The 26,320-nt window shown below is 41.6% G+C and overlaps 1 protein-coding gene across 1 annotated transcript; it reads right to left on the reverse strand.

Annotated features, from left to right (window-relative positions):
- Positions 1-2,675: 2,675 nt before the first annotated feature.
- Positions 2,676-25,307, reverse strand: TNFSF11 (TNF superfamily member 11). The gene is made up of 5 exons (XM_084610341.1): positions 25,043-25,307; positions 18,645-18,812; positions 10,449-10,497; positions 10,272-10,370; positions 2,676-3,936 (listed from the first exon to the last, which is right to left on the reverse strand). The coding sequence occupies exons 1-5, from the start codon at positions 25,268-25,270 to the stop codon at positions 3,515-3,517; spliced, it is 966 nt and encodes a 321-aa protein (XP_084466467.1). The 5' UTR covers positions 25,271-25,307; the 3' UTR covers positions 2,676-3,514.
- Positions 25,308-26,320: the final 1,013 nt, after the last annotated feature.

Consider the following 26,320-nt stretch of genomic DNA (forward strand, 5'->3'; position numbering starts at 1 on the left):
CAAATATATGCAAATATTAGCATTAAAATACTTAAGTTTTGAATTGGTTTTGAGTTTACAAAGAATATAAACTTCGGTTTTGTCAAATAAAATTATCATAGGCATATAACCCTCCTCCCCCCGGTCACCCACCAGCTCCTGCCCAGAGAGTAGGGTAACCATATTTCCCTAAACTGAAAAAGGGACACACAGGGCTGACCTTAGCCATGTGGCATTGCCACTCATTCCCCCACCAAAAAATGTTCCCCATGTCCCCAGTTGAACCAAGTAGCAGAGATAGGGGCAGGAGGAATTGATATAGGCTGTGGATCTAGGCAGCCAAGCAGAGAGAGTACTTTTGAGCTTAGAGCCAAAAAGGTGAAGCTATTGGACTATGATCCAGCTAGCACTGCAATGCCCCTTTGGCCGCTGGGACAGCAGATGGGCAGGAAGGAGACTCCAAATAGCAGCCCTTTGGAGGTGCTGGGAGGCCGAGATGTGGCAGAAGCAGGTGAGTGGAGGCAGACTGGAGAGTGTGAGAGGCCAGTTGGGACAGGAGGGCTCCCGGGAGGTGAGGGGGAGCACGGCACCAGGGAGGATACAAGGCTGGTGCTCCAGGAACCACTGAAGGACAGAGGGCACAAGGCCAGGCTCAGTACCCCAGCACAAATGGATGCTGGAGGACCCAGATGAGCACGTACCAGCCAGATTACCCAGTCATGGCTCTACAGTGCAGCTGGCCCTGCCATCTCCACAGAAAGCAGAGAATGTGAATTAGAGCCCCTACAGTGCTGCCATCTGATTGGGCTGCAGAGTGAGCATGTGATACCTTATTGCTCCCTGATTGGAGGGGCAGGGTGTAGCAGAGACACAGGCTGCCTGCAGGGGTGTGCACATGGAGACGTTCCCCCCCACCAAACATTGCCTCTCCCCCACCCCCATGCCTGCACTGCTGCTGGTGGGGCTGCTGTGGCTGCGCAAGCAGCCACCCGGGGACACGATAGCGCCCCGCAGCCTGGCCCAGCCACAGCAGCCCTGCATTGGGGAGCAGCACAGCTCTGCAGTTCCAGCTCTGGCTCAGCTTCAGTCTGTGCAGTCCATTGAAAAGCATCTGGCAATCCGGATTTGGCCTGCAGCCCACTTATTAACTACCCCTGCCCTGTGCAATTACCTACTAGGGAACTCCTCCTTACTCATTATGGACCATGCCCTTCTTCGTACAGTTTAGCCAACTGAGAACACTAGTGCCCAGATCGAGAGAAACGGAGGACTTGTGGCACCTTAGAGACTAACCAATTTATTTGAGCATAAGCTTTCATGAGCTACAGCTCACTTCATCATTTGAGCTTATGCTCAAATAAATTGGTTAGTCTCTAAGGTGCCACTAGTCCTCCTTTTCTTTTTGCAAATACAGACTAACACGGCTGCTACTCTGAAACAGATCAAGAGAGTACCTTACTGCCACCACCTGGGAAGGGCACATGCAAATGCCCATTTTGCCCCCTCAGAATAGAGGAGAAAGACCCACTGCTAGGTCCTAGCCTGAGAGGGAGGATGTGTGATGGTGAACTAAGAGTTAATGAGCAGCTCTGAGCCTGAAGGACTTGCCTAGCTTTACCTGTTGGGCTCAGCCTCCCCTGGGAGCATGCCCAAAAGGGAGCAGCTCAGCTCAGTCTCGAGGCAGACAGAGCAGGAGAGCAGTCATGTGCTAAAAGCTCCAGCAAACACCCTGCTGGGGCTAAACATGGCCAGGACCAGGCCCCACCACCAAGCCACCACAGGCCCTTAACCCTTGGGGGACAGGAATGATGGACCACAACTGATAGAGGAAAACCCTCTGGAGAGCAACCTGAGGGGACACCGGGGAAATCCAGATGCGGACCAGTGGCGCTAATGGAGGAACTGAAGCCACAATAGGAAGTGACCCAGGGAGCAGGGCCCTGGGTTGGAACCCAGTGGAGAAGGGAGGGCTTGGGTTCCTGTACCCCCCAGCCACTGCCACTTGCCAGGTTCAGACTTCAGTCACTCACAGAAGCACAAAAATGAAAGAGGAAAAAAAATAAGCCACAGTTTCTTTTCTTCAGAAATATATTTTGTAACAAAATATTAACATTCAAAAGAAATGTTTATTGTACAATATAAAATAATTTCTACTGAATTCAGCTTGGTTGCTTCAGTAAATAAACCTCTGAGGAGGTGTAAACACATGTTTGGTGTTGTACAAAAATTCTACTACAGGATTTACAATTTGCTGTAGGAAAAAATGCATGTTCAATAATTACATAAATACTCTTGACAGATTTCTATGTCCCATTATGTACTTTTTTTTACCTTCCCAATTTGAAAGGGATCTGGTGACCAACCTTCTGGTATAATTTTCATGACAGTTTGGTTTTCTATAATACTGAAAAGTTTAACAGAAATCTATTAAGTTAAAAAGAAACAATATATTACATTTGCTAATTGCAAACAATCTTTTAGCTGCAATTTTTCCCATTGGGATTAACAAAGTGCACCAGTTAAACATACATTAAAAACAGTTTAAAAACATTAAATATACAAACAGCAAGAGATTTTAAATATTTTGTATCAAATACTATAGGACAAATATAATTTACAATTTTTTTGCACAAAACATTACATCTGAAATATAACTTTAGATATTACAGACTATAAAAATACATATTTTGCCTCTTAAAAAAGTATTTGCAGGTTCCGGCACAATGTAACAGTTCAAAGGAATTTAACACTTCAGATTTCTTCATTTGTAATTGGATGTGCAATGATAATTAATCAGACTTGCAATTAGTCTTCTATAACTGCAAGTAAAATGTAAAGTCAGATCTCCTAAAAGAGCCCTTTCTAAATAATCCAAATGTAGTACCTGATTAGCTACAACACATATGGTGTGAACCATGGTCAGCCCTTACAGGAATGACCCACTCTAGTCCAAATTCAGCAAAACAAGCAAGCACATGCTTCACTAAGTATCTGCATAGCCCACTTGCTTAAATCGGACTAGTTACATACTTAAGTTTACTACAAACAGTTATTTTGCTAGATCAGGGCCAGAGCACTCAGCACTTTTAAGACTGAGCCCCTAATGAATGCTATGGCCACATTCTGCCCTGTCCTATATTTACACTGAAGTCAACAGGGTAACAGCATGTCAGGGCAGAATTTATAATTAGCAGTTCAAAGATGTAAGAACATCAGACCTGATTCAAATTTCAGTTATGTCAGTGTAAAATCAGTAGAGCCAGTGGAGTTATACAGGTATGAAACTGGTGTAAGATCAGAATCAGGCCCATTGTGTAATTTTGTCCTAATATGTTTTTCTGGGGATCCCTCTGAAGTAATCCTAGAGCAAAATTCAACCTGAAGAGTGATATTCTGCCTACAGTTACTGCAACTGGGCCCTAAAGGTTTTTTTCAATCATGTCTCCCAGTAGTCTCTGGCCCAGCTATATAATGATCAAACTTTTTTTTTTAAAGTCCTAAAAAATACATATTAATTTACAGGAAATATCAAGACTCAGTCTATATCCCTTACTTTAAATGCCCCAAAATAAGTTGCTTCTTGAGATGAATCCAGTAATGATGGATTTGATACCTGGATACTTATTACTTCTCCAGACTTTAGTTTAAAAAATCCTCCTATGTTTACAGAATAAAAATGAAATTCTGAATTTCCTGCCCAATATTTGGTGCTTCCTCCCTTCATCAGGACATCAGAGTGTCTTATTTTAAGGTTTGTTTTAATCATGTACACCATCAGCTGAAGCCCTCTTCTAGTTAGGTCTCCTGAAGTTTCATGGTGTCTAAAACAAATGTTGGCATACAAGTAGTAAAACCCATCTTGATTGACTATTAGTTTTCCATCACGGAAGGTCATATTCGATAAGTTTGCCTGGCCTTTGTCATGATGCCAGGATGTAAGGTTCACTTTGCGTGTGCCTAGGGAAAAAGGGTTTAGCAGAATGTTAGTTTTGCTCACAAACATTTTCTACAAAGTTGAGAGATACCATGGCTGGATTTTTAGTGTCAGTAACAAAGGTAGCTATATAAGCTAAGGTAAAGAGTCAAAGTGAAGGGGAGAGACACACTGTAGCCAAAAGGCTAAGATGAGGTCAAATAAGTCTCAGGCTTTAGGATATAAGCCAATTGCCACAAAGGACAGGAATAAGTTTCCTCTCCCCTTGTGAATACAGCTAGCAGTTCCTACCCACCCTTACTCTGGAGCATCAGCTATTAGCATGAATCAGGACAGGAGGTTTGTTTCACCAATAATCAGATCAGGCAAATCCTACATGGAATCAATTGCTAAAAACTGTCCCAACTAAAAAACATGTTTAACGTACTTCAGAGTGGATTTTGCACTGGCCAAGGAAAAATGTCTGCTCTCCTTAGCTATTTATTCTTAAATGGTTTGGTTAGTATTAATATAATGTATAGTTCTGATATAATCAGGGTAACCACTGTCTTGATAGCGAATCGGGACTTTACCAAGTACCGCTCTCCATCACCACATAATATGTTTCAATATTACTCACTACCAACCCAAGCATGTACTCATTTCAAGACTGACTCACTTAGCTTTTCTACAGTACTCAACTCCTTCATCTCTCCCCCTCTCATCTGTTGATTCCAACACCACACACTCTTCTGTGCCCACTCCCACAGTGCCTGTCCCACTGAACAGTAACCTTGTCTTCTCGTCTCATGCTCTCCCCTCCCCATTTCCTGTTCTCATGCTGCAAAGCACCTCTGAAGAAAGTTCACAATGACTTTGTACTTTCAGGTACGTTTCTTCCTCCTTCACCTCTGCCTTTTACCTTGCTAAATAAATCTACTTCTTGAGACTCCTGCATCTGCAGCTCCCATGACTAATAATTTCCCTGACTCAGCTGAGATTCTCAAAGTATCTTGAAAGCCAAAACAGACGTTCTCTAAACAAAGCTGTCTTTCTCTGCCTCTCCTAGTCTTCCCTTCCTCTTTCTAATTTCAGAGAGATTTTTCATAGTATCCAAACTAATCCCAAATCCTGACTTTTCTCACTCCATGCCATATCTTCTCCCTCACCTTTATGGTCAACCTCACTCTAATCTAGCACCTTTTCTTCATCTTTTTTCTTTTTTTGGACTTATAGTTACTACCCATCTCCCTCAATCCTTTGTCTCCAAACTCCTAAAACAGGAGTGGCCAAACCATGGCTCACAAGCTGCATGTGACTTTTACAGTTAAAGTGCAGCTCATGGAGCCCCCCAGTCCCCCTTTTCTCCACCTACCAGACTGGGGGGAACTTGGGACTTCTGCCCTGCGGTGGAGTGGTGGTGTTAGGGGCTTCTGCCAGAGAAAACTGGTGCCTACTGAGAGTGGGGGGGCACAATTTAAAGGTCCCCTGCAACAGCTTGAGTCACGCCCACCAGATATGCCCCCCCACTACCCTCATTGCTCTCCCCCTGCAGTTCCCAGGTGATAGTGCCCCAGGGAAAAGCAGCAGCAAACAGTTGAGAGCTGCAGAGAAGGGTCACTGCTTTAGCTCCACGACGAGAGGCAGCAGCTCTCCTTGCAACTCCCAGCTGTTAGCCGCTGCCTCTCCCCAGGGCCAAAGCTGCTGCAGTGACCATGCAGGGAGAGGGCCCAGCAGCACCATGTAACTGAGCAGGGCCAGCAAACCCTGGCAAAAATCTGGGGGGCCATGTGACCCCCTCCCGTGACACTTCCCGCCCCCCGTCGCCTCTGGTTTCTGCTCAGTGGGGAGGGGAGTCCGACGGCTTCAGCCCCGCATGGTATGCCTGATGGGCCAAAGCCCTGAGCCAGAGTAGGTGCCTCCCATTGGGCTGAAGCGCCGACCTCCCACTCCCTGCAGGACTGAAACCCCGAGCCCTGGTATGCATGCCCCAGCTCTTGAACTTCTGACAATTGTTGTATGTGGCTCAGAGGGACAGTAAGTTTGGCCACCCCATCCTAGAATGTGCTTTCCCACATACGCTATCTAAACTTTCTTTCCTCCAACTCCCCTAAAGTCTGCTTGCCATCTCTCCACTCCATTAAAGACACTATAAAATCAATGGCCTCTTCCTGGCCAAATCTATGATCCTCTTGTCTGTTCTTCTCAATCTCTCAGCTGATTTTGACAGTGTCAATGACTCCCAGCGACCTCTGCTTGCTGCTCTACTTGCACTTGCCTAACTTTATGCTAATCTATTTCTCCTACCAATACAGATAGGTGGAGGAGCAAATACATCTGTGTATCACACACTGCATGGGCGGGCAGTACACTTCTGTATGCAGTTCAGGGTTCTGGTTAACAATTAACAGATGGGAGCTCTTTGGTGGAGGGATTTTTTGATTTTAAAGAGCCACACACACTTCTGGCACCGAATAAATAAAACATGGTTACCACGCACAAAGCCCTACTGTCCTGCCAACCACCTGCCTCCAATGACCTCTCCCTCTGACCCACTAGTGTCCCATATGAACACAGGCAACTGTCCCAAAGGTGAGGTTCACAGGAACGAGAGGCAGGGCAGTCTTCAAACCAGGGCCCTATTAGTGGTACTGCAGTAGCACCAGGAAGCCACAGTAAGGCTCCTTTGTTTGCACAGTGCCTAGTACATGTAGTTAAAGAAGACCGTCCCTGCCCAGAAAAGCTTATCTTGGTCAATATAATGCAACAAGTGGATGTAACAAACATGGGTGGAGGTTGGAGGGAGGGGAAAAAATAAGCATGTTTTTACATGGACTATGTGTAGACCTGCCTAACTTATCTGCTGGTAATGTGTGTCAAATCACATAGGAGAGGGGGAGAGATTTCCCCTTTGCCAATGGAATTCACTACTATTGGAAATACACATAACCCTAAGGTTGGGCGCATTCGTTAACTGGTGTAAGATACACCTCTTTATCCTGGCTTATCAGTTTTCTTATTTGGTTTACTAGTCTTCTTCATCAATGCATTTTAACATTGTGGGGTACATGGGATATTAGCTCCTTGCACATAAAGTGTCTACCATGTAAACTCAGCCAGATTATGGTGCTGGGAACCATGACAACGTTTGTAATAAAGAGACAACAGTATCTGAAAACTAAGTCTGGAAAGTTCAGTAGTAGGTTCTCCTTCTCCCCTGCATGACAGCTTCATATTTCTTCCACATTTAATTTACTGGGCACAGCAAATTTCATGAAAACACAGGCAATAAAAAGTAAACATAGTTTTAGCTTGAGATAAAGGAAAACTAAAAAAATCACCATAATTGTGTATTTTTGCTACAGCATAACATATATTGTACTTAAGGTACATAAAATAAGCAAGTGGGAAAATACTCCAAATACTTACGTAATAAAAAGCTTTAACATACAAAATTATGTGCTTACAGGCTTAACTCAAAGCTTGAATGAATACAAGACTCTAGGGTATGACTTAATCACAGTAGATTTGAGAGTGATTCATACATCATTCTAGCTCTGTAGTAACTGTACAGGAACAAGATCCTTATTTTCTAGGTGGTCAAATTAGTGGAGCTCTCAGGCCAAGAGTTTCAAGAGGGCTCGAATTCTGGGGTCCTCAACTTGAGATACCTTTAAAAGGGTCCAATTTAAGAGGGTGAATATTCAGCACGGTGTGAAAATTAGGCCCTTTTAAGTTCTCATACTGGGGACTCACAAACTAAGGCACCCAAAATCCCTGCTCCCCCACTCCTCCCATGAAAGCCGATATACTTGGGAATCAAACAATCAATGGAAGGTGTAAAACTGCATAATTTAGGGTGGTAGTACAGGTGATCAAGGTCCTAAGTTATTCCAAAGTGGTTATAGGTAAATATGGGTTGTTTAAAGTGTGTGTAAACTGGCAGATTCTGGGTATGGCTTTTGTGCATACCTGGAAGCAGCCACCTTAAGAGTTAAGAAACCTCAATGCTTTGTAAGGGGGATTTTAAAAAAAAAATGAAGGAATAGTTGATAGCATGGAAGGAATTTTTGGAATAGTTTTAGGGAGTATCATTTTGGTGATCCCATTGGATGCTAGGTTCACATTTACAAATACAAGGAGATGTGCCAGACGTAGTTGGACTTAGAACATATGACTGAAGGACTTGGTGTGCCCAGAGATGGCTTGAGGAGAGGTTAGAAAGAAGTATACTGAGAGATCTCTCTTTTGGACTTTCTTCCAGTATTGGTGGCAGTCACCATTGGGGTGAAGAATTTAGTAACCAATAGGTTCATTTTTGGTGGGACAACCTGGCAGTGGTCCACTGCATTAACAGAAATCTGCAAGGTTGCCATGGGCAATGCAGCTAAAGACATCTGTATTCTTTGTTGAAAAATATTCTGATGTTCAACAAAGAACATGTTCCCAGTATTGACAATAGTATGGATTCAGGGAGATAACACCATTCACCAAAGACCCACTGCCAATGATTTTTTTTTTTTATCTAGAGCCCTGGCTCCTAACATTGCTAGGACTGGCAGAAAATTCCAGTGCCTCACTGACATTCAGCATCCGTTTCAAGTGACTAGATATATAGAGTTGTTAGTACACCACAGACTGGTAGCATCCACCACATCAGGTAATCTCCCCGGCCTGTCATTTCATTAAAGGCTGGTGAGATTTGCTGATCTGTTAGAGGAATCTTGGTCAAGAAGCTCTGGGAAGGCTGGTCCAAATGTGAAGGCTGCACAGAAGTTGCCAGGCAACAGATAACTATACAGATCTTTTAGGTCAGTTGAGGCTTTGCCTCTACAGTATGTTCTTGGCAGGGAAGAGGCATTGCTCTTTGAGCATTTGCAGCATTTAGTGTTGGTCGGGTCATGCCTAGGAAACTAAGGGACAGTCCGGACATGAACTGGACTGGCAGAGGGGAAGGTGAAATAAGGGTCGAAGTCAGAACAAGCAGAAGTGGGGAGCCATAACAGAGCTAAGAGAATACCCAGATGAACAGGTATGTCCAATGAAAACCATAGGAACATTTCTGGCCCTGCAAAAGAGCCAGATGTTGTATTGCACATGGAGATGGCAGCTACCTGACCAGATATCCATTTGCTGCAATACTGAGAAAGGTGTTAGTCTGTGTGTAAGGTGCAATCCAGCAAACTTTGGTATGCATTCCTTCATGACCAGTGCAGCAACATTTGAGGCATTTGATTAGCTGAAGCGTCCAGGTGGCTTGACTCTTGTGGTTGGAATGTTCTAGCCTATGCCGGCCCTACAATGGGAACAAGGGCAGATGTCTGGATTTGCAGACACCTGATAGTGCACTGATCCCACAAGAGGAAAGGAAAACAGCAGGCAAGTCACAGATGGGTTTTCGGGACAGAGCTGTCTGTCTCTAATGATTTAGGAGGAGGAGCATGTTGTAGGCCAAGCCCATGCCTCTTCTGCGCTCCCTGATGGGCAAATCACATCTATGTCTTGAATATTCACTGAAGGGAAAATGATCTTGGGTTTTAGATGGGGGTGGATTTGAGACTTGTGAGCTAACAGGAACATCAGCCAGAGTACCCAGCTGTTGCTGGTTACCATGGTTGTACGGAAATGCTCACAAGGTGGGTATGATTGAAGCAATCAAGCCTGCTTCTGTGGATTGGGCCTGGAAGAATGTGAACCAAAAGGGTCACCCGAGTCTTTGTGAACACTGATGGCACAGAGATGACATGCTGAAGATTCAGGGTGTTCCTGAGCATTACAGGGAAAATGGGCATGTTTATCAGACACACAGACTGATGTGGTTGGGAGAACTTACAGACTGGACTGATGGGAGGCAGATACCCAGCAGTGTGGTGTGGGCAAGCTATCTGCTGGCACCACCATATTTGCAGTCTAGTGCAAGTGAGAGGCTTAAAGAGGCCAGTTCCCAGGAGTAAACATAATACCCAGAATGGTGGCCCCAGTTAGCCTGGCAGAAGAAGAGGAAACCTTAAGCCTTCCAGACTGAGGTGCCCTTCATGTCTACCCTCATTCCCCCTGGAAGGAAAAAGCACGAAAATCCAGAGGAGTGCTGAGTCCTAAGGATTAGACTCAAACCTGGATATTGGCACAGAGGCCATTTAGCATCACACTGCACTCCAATGTCTGGTACTTGGATGTGGGGGATAAGACCTCCATTCAAGTTAACAAAATTACAGCTTTCCAATTTAAAATCCATTCTTCGTTTGTATTTCATTTTCCTGCTAGTCCTGATCATCAGCCACTTTTGAAAGTCTTTGTCCCAGGGCTTTATGTATTGTTCAAAACTCTGTAATGCAGCCAAAATGTTTTTACAGAAACATTTGATTAAAAGTGAACTTACCAACTGGAATATTTTTATCATCAATAATGAGATGTGCAAAGGGCTGTTTCTCAGGTTTGTTTCTCTTGGACAGATCAAACAATGATGCTTCCATTATAGCTAGAGATAAAAAGTTACATTAACTCAAAGAAACAAATTTAGTAGGATTTCAAATACTTATTATAAGCCACTTGTTACCTTTTCCTGATCTTGGTGGCTCTCTTCCAGCAATGATGCGCTGTATCTCCTAAAATGAAAAAGAGCTATTACTCCATACAGTCATGTCCCCAGTAATGTACTGTACTGCTGAAAATTTATTGGCTTACATTACATGATGTTGAAATAATTTATCACTGTGTATTCAGGTGTCTGGAATATATGTTTTCAACCTTCCAGGACATAAAATGTGGCCACAAGGGTCAACTTACAAGAATCAGCTCCTTTCTATAATGGGGGCACTACGTCCAATACTTCTGAAAAAGGAAAATAGAATGATGGTGTTTATAATTACTTCACAGTATCTTCGACTACACAATTATCAGGGGTACGGTCTGAAAACTGAAGATCATGCTGAAAGGATGGCTACAACCCTTTATTATTACTGTGCTTAGAGCAAATGCATTTCTGTAAATGTAAATGAACAATCAGAACAACCAAGTATCGAGCAAAGTAAAGTAAATATTTGTCACGCTGAACATTGTGCAATATGGAGTAATTTAGATACCTGGGGCCAGACCGTGCCATACAGGGGCAGCATGCAGTCACATTCACAAGAATTCAGGGATGTTGAGCATGTTAACTGCATCACCCTTTATGGGTTTTAGGAGGCTGAAGAGAGTTCTCTCCTTCACAACCAGCCATTTACGTGGGCTGTTGCAGAAGGACAATGATCCTTCTTCCTTTGCGATGGGGCTTGTGCCCTAGAGATGTCAGCAGGCACACAAATGAGTGAAGGGATCGCAAGTGTGCCTGGCCCTTGGTAAAGTATGCAAGAATGAGATGGGTAAGGCACCTTGCACAGTCATACAAGGCCCAAGAACAGCCTGGACAAGTGTTAATTAAAATTGTAAGTGAATTTCAATGTTAACGAAAACAGGCTATGTATTAGCTATAGCCAGGCATAGCACAACCAAGAGATATTTAAGCTGCCACATATCCACCTCTGCTCCTGAACAGTCACTCCCCAACATTCCAGTCCTGATCTTCTTCACAAGTAGATACTGAAATTGTAACTTTAATGACTGGAAGCAGTGTCTTGTGGGTAAGCCACAAAACTGGGAGTCAGGAATTCTGGGTACAGTTCCCAGCGCTGCCCCAGACTTCGCAAGCTTGGGCAAGTCAAACTCAGTGCCTCAGTTCCCCATCTAAAACAGGGGTAAAACTTTCCTTCTCCTACCACATGTCTTGTGTAATTAGATGGCACACTGAGGCAGAGATTGTCATACTGGATTTGTACAGTGCCTAGCCCAAAGGAACTTGAACCTTAGTTGGCCTCTAGATAGCACAATAATACAAATAAATGATCATCAGAAGTTTTATGATACGGACATCATAATCAATCCCTCATGTCAGATTTTTCAACGTGTCCCTGTTTTCTATACGTTTATCCTTTAGTCTAAATTCTTTGGGACAGGGACTATCAAAATAAATGAATCAAGTGCATTTTGTAATGCATTATTATTTCTTTTACTGTTTGAGAATTGGCAAGAGAATAATATCTAGGAGATCTGTTGTAAATAATATTGATCTAAATTTGCAATGTTCTATTGCAGTGGTTCTCAAACTTTTGTACTGGTGACCCCTTTCACATAGCAAGACTGAGTGCGGACCCCCACCCCCAATAAATTAAAAACACATTTTTATATATTTAACATTATTATAAATGCTGGAGGCTAAGCGGGGATTGAGGTAGAAGCTGACAGCTCGCGAGCCCCCATCTAATAACCTCACAACCCCCTAAGGAGTCCCAACCCTCAGTTTGAGAACTCCTGTTCTATTGTATTCTGAATTAGTGCCATCTTGTGGAGTTTGACATGTAACACCAATTCTAAATATCAAGGAAATGTTACTTTTATGTAACTTTGTAACCACAATTAAATGAAGGTGCTCTGTGTGTGTGTGTAGATATCTGCTGAAAGGGGAAAGTGAGCATAATTAGGTAGGCGTCTAAATGCTAAACCAAAATGGAAAGCCACAGCAGCATGAAAGTCATAGTATGACTATCAAAGTAATGTAGGCCTGCTGAAACGCTGATGAGTTTATAGATAAGATTCTCTGCTCAGTTGTACAGCAAAGTAGCAGATTAATTTTATTTTTTGTTGAAGTTGCAAAGCATTCCCTCCCCAATGTTGGTGGGAAAGTTATAATTAACTCCCCTTGCCCTCACTGGTTCTTCTGCTTTCATGCCAGTTATTAGAATATGTGGGTCAGCACAAGCTGTGGCTTAGTCACACGGAAGACTGGATGCAAGCAAAAATCTACTGTGGCAATATGAACGACAGCACCAACCTCTTAGCCACCCACACGAGCCTTGTTACCTCACTTGAAGGGGTAAGAGCAACAATGGTGGGCATTGAATATTCCCTTGTGCCAATAGCTACAAGGTTCCTGGAGAGGACATGCCACCATGAGAGGACAGATCTAGGGAGCATAACGTTCAGGACCTCTGAGAGGATGCCCTTTATTTCAGAGCATCCATGAGATTAGTGCCCTTTGGCTCCAGCCACACACACCCTCCATCTGCCTTCTCTAGAGGGGATAATCCTCTTTATTGTGTTGCTTCAGAGCCATGGAAGTATTTGCTTGGTAATTTTCCCCTTCCGTGTAATTTGGGGACATGATTATTTAGTCCTAGATTTGTTTGTCTGAAGGGATTAGTTCACTGTCCAATTGATTAGGAAGTATATTTACTGCAAATTACATCCTTCTTGAGAGACCGAACAAAGACTAATTTCTTTCATTGTACAGCGAACTGTAGTAAAGCACTCACAAAGTTGCGCTCTTCTACAATCCAAGCAGTAGTTTCAGGAGTATCTAACACAGGAGACTAATCCCTTTTTGGCACAATGCCAGGCAGGGATCATCTACCCCAGGGATACTCAGAGTGCAGTTCATGAGCCGCAAGTGGCTCTTTAATGTGCCTCCTGAAGCTCTTCACAGCACATGGTATTAACACACTGTGATTTAATAATTAACCAATCCAAGTTAACAACCAATTAGTATGCTTCTATTATATTAACCAATTGTAGTTGATAATACTTGGTCATTTTGCTGTGAGATTTACCCTGTCTCAGATGTATTCACTTTATGATTCTACCTCACTAACATTTACAGCAAACTGAGTACAATTAGGATTTGCACAAAGCAGGAACAGAACACAGATAACACCCCAGATTACTCCCAGTTATAGGTTAATTTTCAGGTCAGTTACATACTTCAGTCTTACTCTGTATACTTAAACCCAGGTATAAGCAATGTTCCAGATCTTAATAGTTTATTATAATTTCCTTTTAAAAACTACAATGTACAATATTTTGATTTTTGCAGGCAGTCAGTCACAGTCACCTACCCAAACCTTCTAAGGCCCTGATCTTTCAAACGCTTAGACACATCTACATTTTCAATGGGTCTACTCACAGTAGTGCATGTTTTTAGGATTGGGCTTACTATAATCATGTAGCAACCACCACAATGATAGGCCAGAAATTCAACTTAGACTGCTCTACAGCAAGTATGAAAGTGCCCCAAAATCTTCAGTGCTAACCAGGCAAGCATTTCAAAACCAAATTAATCTGTAGTTTAATGAATTTTTTAAAATGTGATGCATTTACAAAGGTCTTATTTTCATAAAACAGAATAAAGCCTTTGCTGAGACTATCCTGGTATATTATGAATTTTTTTTATTTATTAAACAGAACGCCTATTTCAGTAAAGGTCCCCTTGGATTTTCACACAGCCCAGCAGAAAATCATCACAGCAGAACAGCAATTTTAGCATTAATAAAAGCAGGCTATTTTAGGGGGTTTACACTAGATTGCTAGTCTAACATTTCACAAGCCATCAAGGGGTAGGGTGCTTTATATTCCCGGAGAGTTGGAAATTCTGCTTTCCAAAAGGATGCAACACTTTGCCTCTGGTAGATAGCTAGATATCAGAACTAAAATTACAACAATTAAAACTTTCAAAAGCGCCTAACTGACATAGGAGCCTAAGTCTAATTGTACTTATGAAAATTTATAGAAAAGCTATTTTAAATTTATGAATGCTAGAGCTTAGTATAATTCTATTCTCTTAGGCTTTGTGCAATTTCCCTTCCCACAGTCTCAAACAAAGGGATGTAAATATGTTTGAAAAAGCCTCCAGGCTTTTGAAACTTAAGTGGACCCTTTTGACATTCAAATATATTACATGTATCAGGGGGTAGCCGTGTTAGTCTGTATCCACAAAAACAACAAGGAGTCCGGTGGCATCCAGTTGCATCTGAAGTGGTTTTTTACCCACAAAAGCTTATGCCCAAATAGCACCATAAGGGATTGCTGTAGTATATCTATCTTTAATGCTACCACCTTTGTTCATTTAAAACTAATTGATACCAGGAAGAGATTCTGATCATCTTGCAGGAAATTCAGCAGTTTGAAGAATTCCCCAGAAGCTACACTAAAGACACCAATCCTGTAACTCTTAATATGAGTATTCCCAGTACCTGCAAGAGGTTGCAGGATCAGGATCACAAATATTGGACAACTTTTAACTCTGAAACCTTGCCTCTGAAGCACTTTGTTAATAACCACATGTGCTTAGAATGTTTGTTAAGTCTTTATAAGGGCCATCCTGGAGGTCTAACAGTGAAGTGTTTTGTTGCCATGTGGGTGACTAGTTTAGGCCTGACGCTGCCAGGGTCCAGGAGCACTGCCAAAAAAGTGTTACTTCATGGATTGACCCCCAGCTATGTGTTTGTCGTTCTCTCTTTACTGCCAGACTTATGGTAGTCTTTACAAAAAGTGTGGTCAGTGTATCTGGACTGCCAAAGGGCTCTTAGGGTTACATGAAAGAAAAAAAGCAGCCAAGCCATGCAGCCACAAAACAAGAAAGTTATATTACTTGTCTACCTAAAGCTGTGGTTCTGATCTCAGCTACTTCAGTGTAAATCTAAGGTAACTCCACTGATGATGACAAAGTTACTCCAGATTGCACAGGTACTTGAGATCAGAATCTGGTCTGTGATGAGGAATCACCACACTTAAGGTGAACAACCCCGTAATGCATTATTGATGCTTGTAAAACAATAGTTTAAATGTGCTGCCCTGAACATGCTGCTCTCTAAGCAACAGTTCCATCACCCAAGAACGTGTCAAGTAATATAGGCATAAATATTAGATTTAGTTAGAAAATGCTTTAATGAGTGTTTTGGGTTGGTTTTTTTGTTGGGTTTTTTTATTTTGTTTTTTAAGGGGGAAATGTTTGGGCCCCACCCTGCAATGGAACTCCCAAATGACTTTAGTGGGAGCACTAAAATACTTCCAGATTAGTCCCTGTTGTGGATGTAAACACTACTCCACACATATACAAGGAACATATGCAGATACATACCAGTGCACCCAAAAAAATCTAGAAAATGCAGCCTGCTACATAGAACATGAAACTGATTAGTCTCTTTTCATTGGCCAAACTGAGTGAAGTGCAAAAAGTAAAAAGTCATAAATGACAAGAAGTTAATTAGACTTTAAAGTGTTGCATTTCAGTAACCTATTGTATAATTAGTATTGCAAATAAGGAAGTGTGGATTTTAAAAACATACATGGGGAATATTCTCCGATAGGAAACTGCACCTAGAGAACTCAGGAAAGCACTCTCCATCCATGCCCCTGGTATGCCCCTTATACCTGGGGCTAGACCCAACAGAGAAAGAGATCCAGCCAATTTCCAGCCACTTTGCATTGCCAGAGATGGTGCAAACCAGACTCCGACCCAGGATTTTTACCTTGACATTGGCCCTTTAACATCTGGGATATATGCTCATTCAGCTGAAGAGATGCACCTGAGGCTAAGTTAACATTTCTTTTTCTTATTTTGACTTACCTCCCTCAGTGTCAACATATAGGGCCAAATGAACTAGGATGCAGACCCGGTTACCCAGTGTCTCATATATACATTCTCCTTTACTGCGTTCAAATAAATTTAAAAATGGATTATTTTGGCAAGAGAAATTTTACTGTTCACTTAAATTAATGGCCATCAACCAAAATAATCACCCCTAGTCATTCAACCTCTAGTCAGGATGACAGGACATGCAGCTTCCATTAAAGCCAATGCCTTTGTTGATTATACCAGCAGATAGTACTTCTCATTCACTTACTGGAACTATACACTCCATCCACAGAGCTCCCTGGAAGAGAAATGCACTATATGCACACAGAATATAAATATAAACGCTTGCCATTAACTCCTTTTTTCCCCCCTCTAACGTATACAGTGCATGATTTCAGCAAATATTAGAAGAAAAACAACTAAGCCCAAATTTTCCCAACAGTCTTTGAAAGAGACAAGCTGGATGGAAGGAAGGAGCAAATATCTGAAATCTTAGGAATGTATAGGAGTTCATATAACTGAGGGAGTTTATATAATTATCCTCAGACAAATAGTCTCTACCATTCATGTAACCTATGGTATAATTCATGGTACATATGAAGGCAGCAAAGAAGTATGGACTAAGGGATTCTGACACGAGACTATTATAAAACAAAGAAGTCAAGGATTTAACACTCTTGGTATTTAAATAATTCTTTATTAGATGGCAATTAGGTTGAAATAGCACAAAATACTCATATGAATGTGCTAGGAGATCAAAACGTATAAATTCCCCTTAGGAACCTGGGTAATTGTGACAGGTACACCAAATTTGTCCAGTTCCCCCTCTCCCCACACCCCCATTATGGCTAATGACTTTATCTGACTAATTTCCCTGTTAGAGCTTGTCTACACTGGCACTTTACAGGAAAAACACCCCCGAGCACTGCACGTTTCAGCATTGTAAAGTGGCAGTAGAGACGGTACACCAGCTCTGGGAGCCGCACTCTCAGCACTTGGAGCTACGCCCCTCATGGAGGTGGTTATTTTAGAGCACTAGGAGAGCTCTCTTCCAGCGCTGTGCCGCAGCTACACAAGCCGTGTTCAAGTTCTGCTGCGGCAGCGCTTTAACGCCGCCAGTGAAGACGTGCCCTTAGTGTTTGGGAGTAAGCTTTACCTCTGCGATGCCAAGCAGGAGCTACCTAGTTATCATGCTAATCAAGACTTCATTACATTGTTCAGACTCGTTAACACAAAGGATCTGCTAATGGGCATGTGTGCAATTCCATGTGTGCAATGCAACTGTTGTAAAATTATATTAAAAGATGTGTTGTCTAGTTTTAGCCCCTTTCTACCAGATACATAGGCTTTGTCCACACTGGAAACTGAACAAAACTTTTGTTGTTCAGAGGTGTGAAAAAAATGCACCCCCGAAAGTAGCGGCACAGCTGTGTCACTAAAAGTTACGTAGTTTTAGACATTACAGTAGCTGAGAATATGGTTAAGTAAGAGGACTGCTATATATTTTGCATTACTTTTAACTATCTTGTGTTTGTCCTCATTATCCCCCTATCCTACCGCTCTAAGATTATCCGGCACTCCACTCAGTGGTGTCAGCTCCCTTACTGGGCCTACATAGTTCTCATTCTACGTCAGTAAGAACGATCCCCACACAGAACAGAGAACTGGCTTGTGGAAGACTGAATTCTCTGTGCAAAGAACAGGAGCGGTTATCTCTCACACATGGGGGAGTCACATTCCTGGAATCCCACTTCACGCACAGAGGGCAAAGGGGGGGAAAAAAAAGGAGAGATGCGCTGTTCCCTTCACAAGGAAATGAGAGTAGATGCCCTCCATCTAATATTTTGCTTGCCCAACCACCTTCCCTCTGCTTGGGAATTTTATTTGGAAAAAGAATGTCACATCTGACTCATCAGGAACACAATCAGGAAGATTGGAGATAAAAAGATAGTCTAACTCTCTCAAAACCAAAATTCTGGGATCCATTTGGACTAGCCTGAGGGACAAATTGGCCAATCAACTAACCACAAACATTGTTTTTCCTCCTAGTGTGAATCCAAACTTTCCCCTCTTAAAAAAATGCTAGTCAAAGCACAATTAATCTGCATACAGACATGATGAACCACTACCAAGGGGTTCATGAACAAATGCAACAAAATACCAAAGATGTTAAAGATTACAATGCAACCACTAGTTCTATGTGAAACAGGAAACGCGGTTTTTTCCCCCCCTAAAACTTCTCTCTCTCCAGGTTTTCAGAAGCTCACTTAAGTTTAAATATTAGTTTAATTCTTAGGGTGCACTGACCTTTTGCATAACTCCTTCCAAAGCCTGTTTTATTCTCCAGCATGATTCGGACATTAATTTTGTTTCCTGATTTTCCAGTGTTGTCTCTTGCAAATCTGTGCTTTCTTGAAGTCTTAAAAGTGCTGTGAAACAACGAGTGTCTTCTTTTGTAATTCTGTTAGGGTCCATCTGAAATAGGTTTAAGAACATCCATAATTTAAGTTTGTCCAATAGACCTTAACTCAGTATAACCGAAAGGTACACTTGTATGCCACTCAATGCAATATCATACTAATCTTACTGCTATAAAATATATTCTCAACACACAAAACTTCTATTCACACAAAATAAGTAAATGATAAGCAAAAAAAACAGATGTCTTATATTAAAGTAAATCACACCAGATAAACTCATAAGGACTTTCAGATATAGTAGGAGCATAAAAAAGGTTTTCCCCAAATTTCCTAGGGATATGTAGATGTAGGAGATGGGATAACAGGACAGAGTATTTCCATGAAATCTTGAAAGGGACTCTATATTTTGCCTGTGCAGCAAATGGAACGGAGATCATGAAAATTAATAAGCTTAGAATGAATCAGACAAATGATCAGCAAATTTGGAACCTGATCACATGGAGAATGATCTCGTGTCCACTGTAACCACTGGATATCAACATTAAAAAAAATGGATTCATCAGGCTTAGACGCCAGGACATGGATCAGTGTCTTTATGTCAAACAGATTTAAAAGATGAACATTTTGTAAATGGTAAATTTTCTCTCTCTGCTTCGTATGTGACATAGAAAAACTGCCTTCAACTCTGGACACCACACTACATTTATTGACAAACTGAAGCAGTTCAGGACAGCACTTCAAAAATGATCAGTAGCTTTGAGGAATTTATAAGGAAAGATGCAAAATACACATAAGCATGGCTAGGTGATAACCAAGTGTGTGTAGAAAACATAATATTCTACAAATACTTGAAGGGTTCAAACCTCATGAAGGGAGAGGGATTACTCAACATGGTTCAAGGGGGTTATGACAACTAGAAACGCAATGAAATGAACAAAGGGAAAACTTAGGCCAAATATCAGGAAAAACATCTCAATAGCCAGACATACTGGTCTGTGGAACAGCCACCTGAGGGATGTGGTAGAAGCCCCATACTTGGAACTTTCAAACTCAGCTAGAAAACCCACTATAAAATGTACCATGGAGAATACTCCTACATTAGCAGAGGGATGGACTGAAGATTTAAAAAGTATGGTTAGGCTCTAACTTCTATGATTGATTCAAATATATCATGTTAAGATTTCAAAGCATAGGCTTAGAATCTATTGCCATCCAATTTGAAGCAGCTCTTTCTACATTTAAAAGAGTGACTGGAACTTAAAATATTGTAAGTACTGCATCTTAGAGTTGAATCACAAAACCATTTATTTCACATACTGAAGGATAGAAAATAAAACAGCCTTCTCTCAGAAACCCAAACAAAAACAAACATGTATCATTCGTACTCAAGAAGACAGGACACAGGGTCATGCAAATGTAATGTGTGATCAATGGAAAGCATGTTAAAGAAAGTATTGAACTTAATGGAATACCAGAGGTAAGGTTAGCAGGATACAGAATTGCTAGCCAAAAACCACAGATGAATTCCTTTATATGCATTCTAAAGCATGAGAGTGAAAGATTCAAGCTAGCCTAAAAACAAACAACAAAAACTTCTGATCAAGAGTGAATTTTAGAACACAGTGATCACTATTTAGAACAAATTAATATTTACTAATACATGCCAAACTGCAGTGAATAATACATGTAGACTGGAATTATCAAAGGGGCCTAAGGGATACGGACTATTCACCAGGAGTTGGGTTTCAAACTCATATAGCCCCCCCTTGAAATTCTTATCTACAATATAGTAACTTCAAGTATATGTTTACTTTTCAGTGGCAACCACTACTGAAAAGAGGTTACTACTGCAGTTTTTAATGTAATCAAAATAAAAGCTTCTGAAAAAAGTTGACATGGGTGTTGTAACACAAACAGGGGAGATCAAACTTTGTAGGGGCCAGATCCAGTATACAGCAAGTCAAATTCATCTGCAGCATAACTTCATAGACATTAATAGGCAATGAATCTTGTGTGTCAAATGGAACGTTGCTTGAACAAGATCAACAGTGGATTGTATTAAAGTATTTTTCTGGATTATCTCTAATTTAGTACCTCATTTACTAAATGCTATTGGACAATAGCACAGAGAACATCTTCACAAATGTAGTTAGAAAGGCTGATGGGGATATGCTGAGAAATGTACGTGACTACTGATGGCTTTGAAAACATGTGCAGGATTAGTTTAAATAATTCTGGTAAAGTTAGAAAGCTGTAGGGCTTCAGGGAGAACATTTGATTTGTGGTGGTCAGTTAATGTAGCTGATTGCCGCAGCCTTTCAAGGGATATTCACCCAGCCACTGCTACACCCATAACGTTTTTACGTTTTTTGAAAATTAGCTTGCCTGAGTAAAGTCTAAACAGAAGTTTATAGGAATCCACAATATCAATAAGAGGAACATTATAAAAGTTAGTCACCAAATAGACATTACACAGAGTGGGGGGAGGCAGTGGAGGCGGGAGGAGAAGGGGGAAGAGAGCTGCAGGCAAGAACTCATTGACAAGACTTTTTAGAAAAGGCACTGGGAATTAATCACACATACAAGCAAAATAAAATATCAAAATAGTTTCCAAGAAGTTGGTTGATATTCAGGTAAAAAGAATGCCATTACAATATTTTCAGTATTCTTTTCTATCCTATTAGATATTTTAACAGTTAGCTTGCCTTTTTTTTTTTACACCACCACTGCACAATGAGTTGAGGTTTTCATTAAGCTCTCCAGAGTATCAAATTGTCACTTTTTGTGAGCAGTTACACAACTTAGAATCTACAAACATACAAACAGTACATACTTTTCAATCTGACATATATTACCATTCATTTGTCAAGACTAAATTTCACCTGCCAACATGTGGCCCATCATTCTAGCACATTATGCCCCACTGAAGTGCCTCAGTCTTTCAGCTTTGATTAACCTACATATTATCTCATTGGTAAAGTCTGTCACTCTACTAAACCCCCCCACCCCACACACAAAGAAATACATTTATTTATAGAGCTGGTGAAAAATGGTTAAGTACATTTCATTAAAAATTTCAAGTTTTCTGGAAAAAAATTAAAACTTCATTTTTGACTCCTTCTCTCCCCTCTTCTGGTGGCCAAAAGGAAAAGGGGGAAAGGGAGAGAAGGGAGAACAAAACCAAAAACCATGAAAATTGGAAAAAGTTTTAGTTTTATAATTGAAAAAATCCAAACACTTTCAAAAAACTTTTTTTTTCCCCAAAGATGACAGTTTCATTGAAAAAAGTTTTAAATAAAATATTAAAATCGGCTTGGTTTATTAAACATCTGCCCTTGTATGGAACCACTGTTAACTTTTTCTCACATTGAAAACTGACCATTTATTCCTGCTGCTGTTCTGCCTTTTAGCCAGCTTCCAATTTATCAAAGAACTTCGCCTCTCACTCTATGATTACTTGGTTTCCTTAACAGCCTCTTCTTCGGCACTTTGACAAAGGCTTTTTGAAAGTTCAAATAAATTACACAAGCCAGTTCTCATTTATCCACCAGTTGGTTAGCTTACTCACAGAATAGAACAGAAATCTGAAAGACTTGGTATATGAAAAAAAGCTTGTAAAATGGTCTTGTGTTAAAAGGTATATTTTCCAAATGTTCAGTAAAGCCTTTCTAATTCACACTTGGTCAATCCACACACAACTACTAGCTAGCTGAGTAGCTCAGCATCTTTGAGAAGAGTGCTCTGAAGATTCCTACTGCTAAGCTGTCATTACCTAACAAAATATACTAAAAAGTACATAAGTATACTATGAAGTACATCAGCATCATAAACAATTAACGCTATACTGCTCAAAAGTCATGCTCCAATTCACAGTGAAGTCAATGGAAGTCTCTTCATTGATTTCATAGGAGTTGAATCAGGCCCTGCATGATTAAGTGCATTTTGTCAGGAAGCATATTTTCTGTTTTCCTGACTATATCAAAATTTCTGAAAATCTGGAAGAGGTTACCATTCAATAGTGTGAATTAATGACGTTCTCTTGTATTTTATGTGCACTATTCTATTTATCCATAGAGAGAGAGATGACATTAAAAATATTGAAGTCTCATTGTGTCTACAAATTGTAGAGAAATATTTTGGGCAAATCTTGTATCAAGTTGGGTCATCCAGATATTTTGGAACTAGTTCAGATTTAAAAATAAATAGGAGTTTTAGATCAATTAGAGGATCAGGCTCTAATTGTAGAATTATGTTTATATTGCTGTTTTTACATTATGCAGACTAAAGGATAATGTGTATGCCATGGGAATAATTTTGCCCTTTGTTACACCTGTATAACCTCAGACTTCACATTGTTAATTAGCATGCTATGAAGTCATTGCAACTAAACTTACTTGTCAAAATAAACAAAATACATTTAGTTATATAGAATCCTGACTTTTTTTGGCCTGTTTTTGAAGTAAACATACTATTGGGTGTTTTCTATAAGTTAAGATGTCTTAATGGAGATGTTTCAATGGGTTTGTAATGGAGAGAATAATTTTTCACCCTACAAGTCGAGTTATTGTATACATTAGTCTATTTCATTGTCAAGAAAACAAGTAATTCTAAGCTACTTTACAATAAGTACCATAAATGAACTGTCACTCTGCTAAGGTATAGTCAATTAAGTATGTATAAACATGGAACAGGTCATACATAACTTTTAAAAAGTAACTAATAAACACAAAGCATTTGCCAATAATTGAAAACAGACAGGAATAAATAAGTAGGTGCAAGTAACAAATATAAACAATATTACAATAAATTTGGAACTGTCACTTGTTTTATTTCAATCACTCGTTTAAATGTGCATGCAATTGTATTACATCCAATCTGTAGGTGGTCTAGATTTAGAGTAGATTTTGTTGTTAATGTATCCAGTCTGTCCTGGGGCCCAAGAGCAATTCTGTCTACTTAAAGTATGACCTGAAAGAAAAATAGATTTCCACTTCTTCACTGACTTCAAATGAAAATAAAATAAAAACCATTTCTATGAAGACAGACTAGTGTTCGTACTATACATATAAAAACTTCTTAACACCCTAATTAAAACTCATATCCAGTTTTTGGACAGTAAAACTTATATCAGATCCTACAGCATCTTTAGTTCACCTATTCTGAACTAGTAATCTTTTTTGCAAACTTCAAGAGCACAATCTTTTGTTTTACCCCTGAGAAAGAGCAAACGACAGCCCCCCACTTCCTTTGAGAAAGTTCACAGTACCAGGCAAAAAAAACCGTAAGTGAATCCAACCAATGTAGTGTAATTTCCAAGAACAAAAAATAATCTCTTTCTAAAAGCTTAAACCACTAGAAAGCACCATCTCCCTGCAGCTCAGATCCAATGTGCATAGCATTGCCCAATTGAAAACATTACTTTGCCATATTTTTGTGGCCTAGTAGGGCAGTCTAATTCTCCCCTCCTGGGAAATGAGCTAACAAGTTACAGAAGGTACCTTTTCCCTGTGCCAGCCATTACACACCCAAGTTCCAAGTGAAGAGCAGCAGCATCAAATTCACAAGGAAGGTAGCCTCTAAAAAGAAACCTGGGACAATTCTTGTACCCGGCTGCAAGTAGTTATCCTCCAAAGGGGAAACAATGATAACTTAAATAAAAGGCAGGGGCCCTATTTGTTCTATGCAACAAGGAAACTACTATTTGTTAGGGTCATACATACATACAAACCGAGTTTAGATTTGTTCAAATTATTCCCTTTATTTTCTGAACTCTCACTTACCTGCATGTTTTGGATGTCCTGGACACAATGTCACCATTATATTCTGATGACTATTTCTAAACTTGCCCACTCCAGGGCTCCCTTTACTCAGCGGGGCAGTGGTAAAAAACAGAAGTAGGTAAAACTAACTTGTCCTGAACTAGACTCCGTGTTTCCCAAGTGAGAAAACTCAGTTTGCCCAGCTCACCCTCCAGGACCAGACACCCTTGACCGGAGCCCACCTTCTTCCAACCCTCCTCCCTTCTCCCCCCAACTCTCAGATCAAGAGCACGTGGAGAGTCAGTAAGAAGCGTAAAGAAGCAGCCCGCGTCTCACAACCCAACCCCTGCAGTGAGCAGAGCCCCTGGGTTACTCCGCAGACACTGGGTCTGTGCACCTGACCTCCGCCTCTGCCCAGCCTGTGAGGCGCCCAGCACCCACGCCCCCCCCCCCCCCGCCTTCTGTGCCCCAGCCACCCGCCCTAGCCACGGCGCGAGGGTGCAAACAAGAGGCGCCGCGACGCTACCTGGGCTCTGAAGCAGAAGAACAACGCAACGCTGCAGACCACCTGCCCCAGCCCGAGCAGCACCAGCGGGACCAGCAGGGCCCTGGCGGCGGCTGGAGGCGGCGGCGGCGAGTGCGGATGGGCCGGCGGCGCTGCCTGCGGCGGCTGCGAGCCCTCGTGGGGGGCGCTGCCGCCCAGCTCCTCGGAGCCGCGCAGGTACTTGGTGTAGTCTCGGCTGGCGCGGCGCATGGCGCTTCGGCACTCTCCGGGCGGCGCGGGCAGGCTCCCAGGCTCGGCAGCGCCCGGCGCCCGCGGGCGGTGGCTCTTATAACCTGGGGCCGGGCTCTTCAGCCAATCAGGAGGCAGCCACGAGGCTCGTTCTGCCCCGCCCGCTGAATCCTGCCCGGGCGCCACGCTGTGGCCGCCTGCAGGTAGGGAGGCTGGCAATTGAGCGCAGCTTTACCACCAAAGCCCGGATCCAGCCCCTTTATAACAGCCCTCCTGGCCGGCCCTTCCAGTGTGGGGACCCGAGAAACAGGAAATCAGTTTAGCTGCCTTTCAAAAAGTTACATCCCGACTCCCTCCGCCCCCCTTGAAACGCAACAGCACTTGTGAAACTTTGGCCGCAAACCCACAAATCATGCCATTAGAATAGACAGCTATCGTTGTTACCAAAACATAAAATGACATCAGTGCATCCTCCTGCAAGAAAACTCCAAAATGTGTAACATTGTGCCTGTATCCGGCTGCATCTGGCTAATTTTTGTAGTCAACCCCTACTTTTCAATCTAAATTTAATACATAGGCAGTTCCTCCTAGTCTACTGGAATATTGTAGATGATGGAAATCCTAATTTGTGCTGCTCACCAGGGATCCCTTCAGAAAGGATCAAATTTATCGGTTAATTTGCTATTCAAAATTATAACCTACCCCTTCAAAAAAACTCTGACATTTAAAGAGCATCCAGCTAGTATAAAAATAAAATAAGAATGAACAAATAGAAACAATTTATAGTAGCTTTCCATTCCCTGAACACTGTAAAAGTTGTTATAGACTTATTAGGTTAACCAATTTATTTGAGCATAAGCTTTCGGGAGCTACAGCTCACTTCATGCTCCCGAAAGCTTATGCTCAAATAAATTGGTTAGTCTCTAAGATGCCACAAGTACTCCTTTTCTTTTTGCGAATATAGACTAACACGGCTGTTACTCTGAAACTTACTAGGTTGTTACACATTATCATTAACGGAGTAGGTAAATGATACATATCAGAGATAGAGTCTTAAAGCCCTATGAATGT

Source organism: Lepidochelys olivacea (assembly GCF_965140295.1).
Source record: "Lepidochelys olivacea isolate rLepOli2 genome assembly, chromosome: 1".
Lineage (NCBI taxonomy): Eukaryota > Metazoa > Chordata > Testudines > Cheloniidae > Lepidochelys > Lepidochelys olivacea.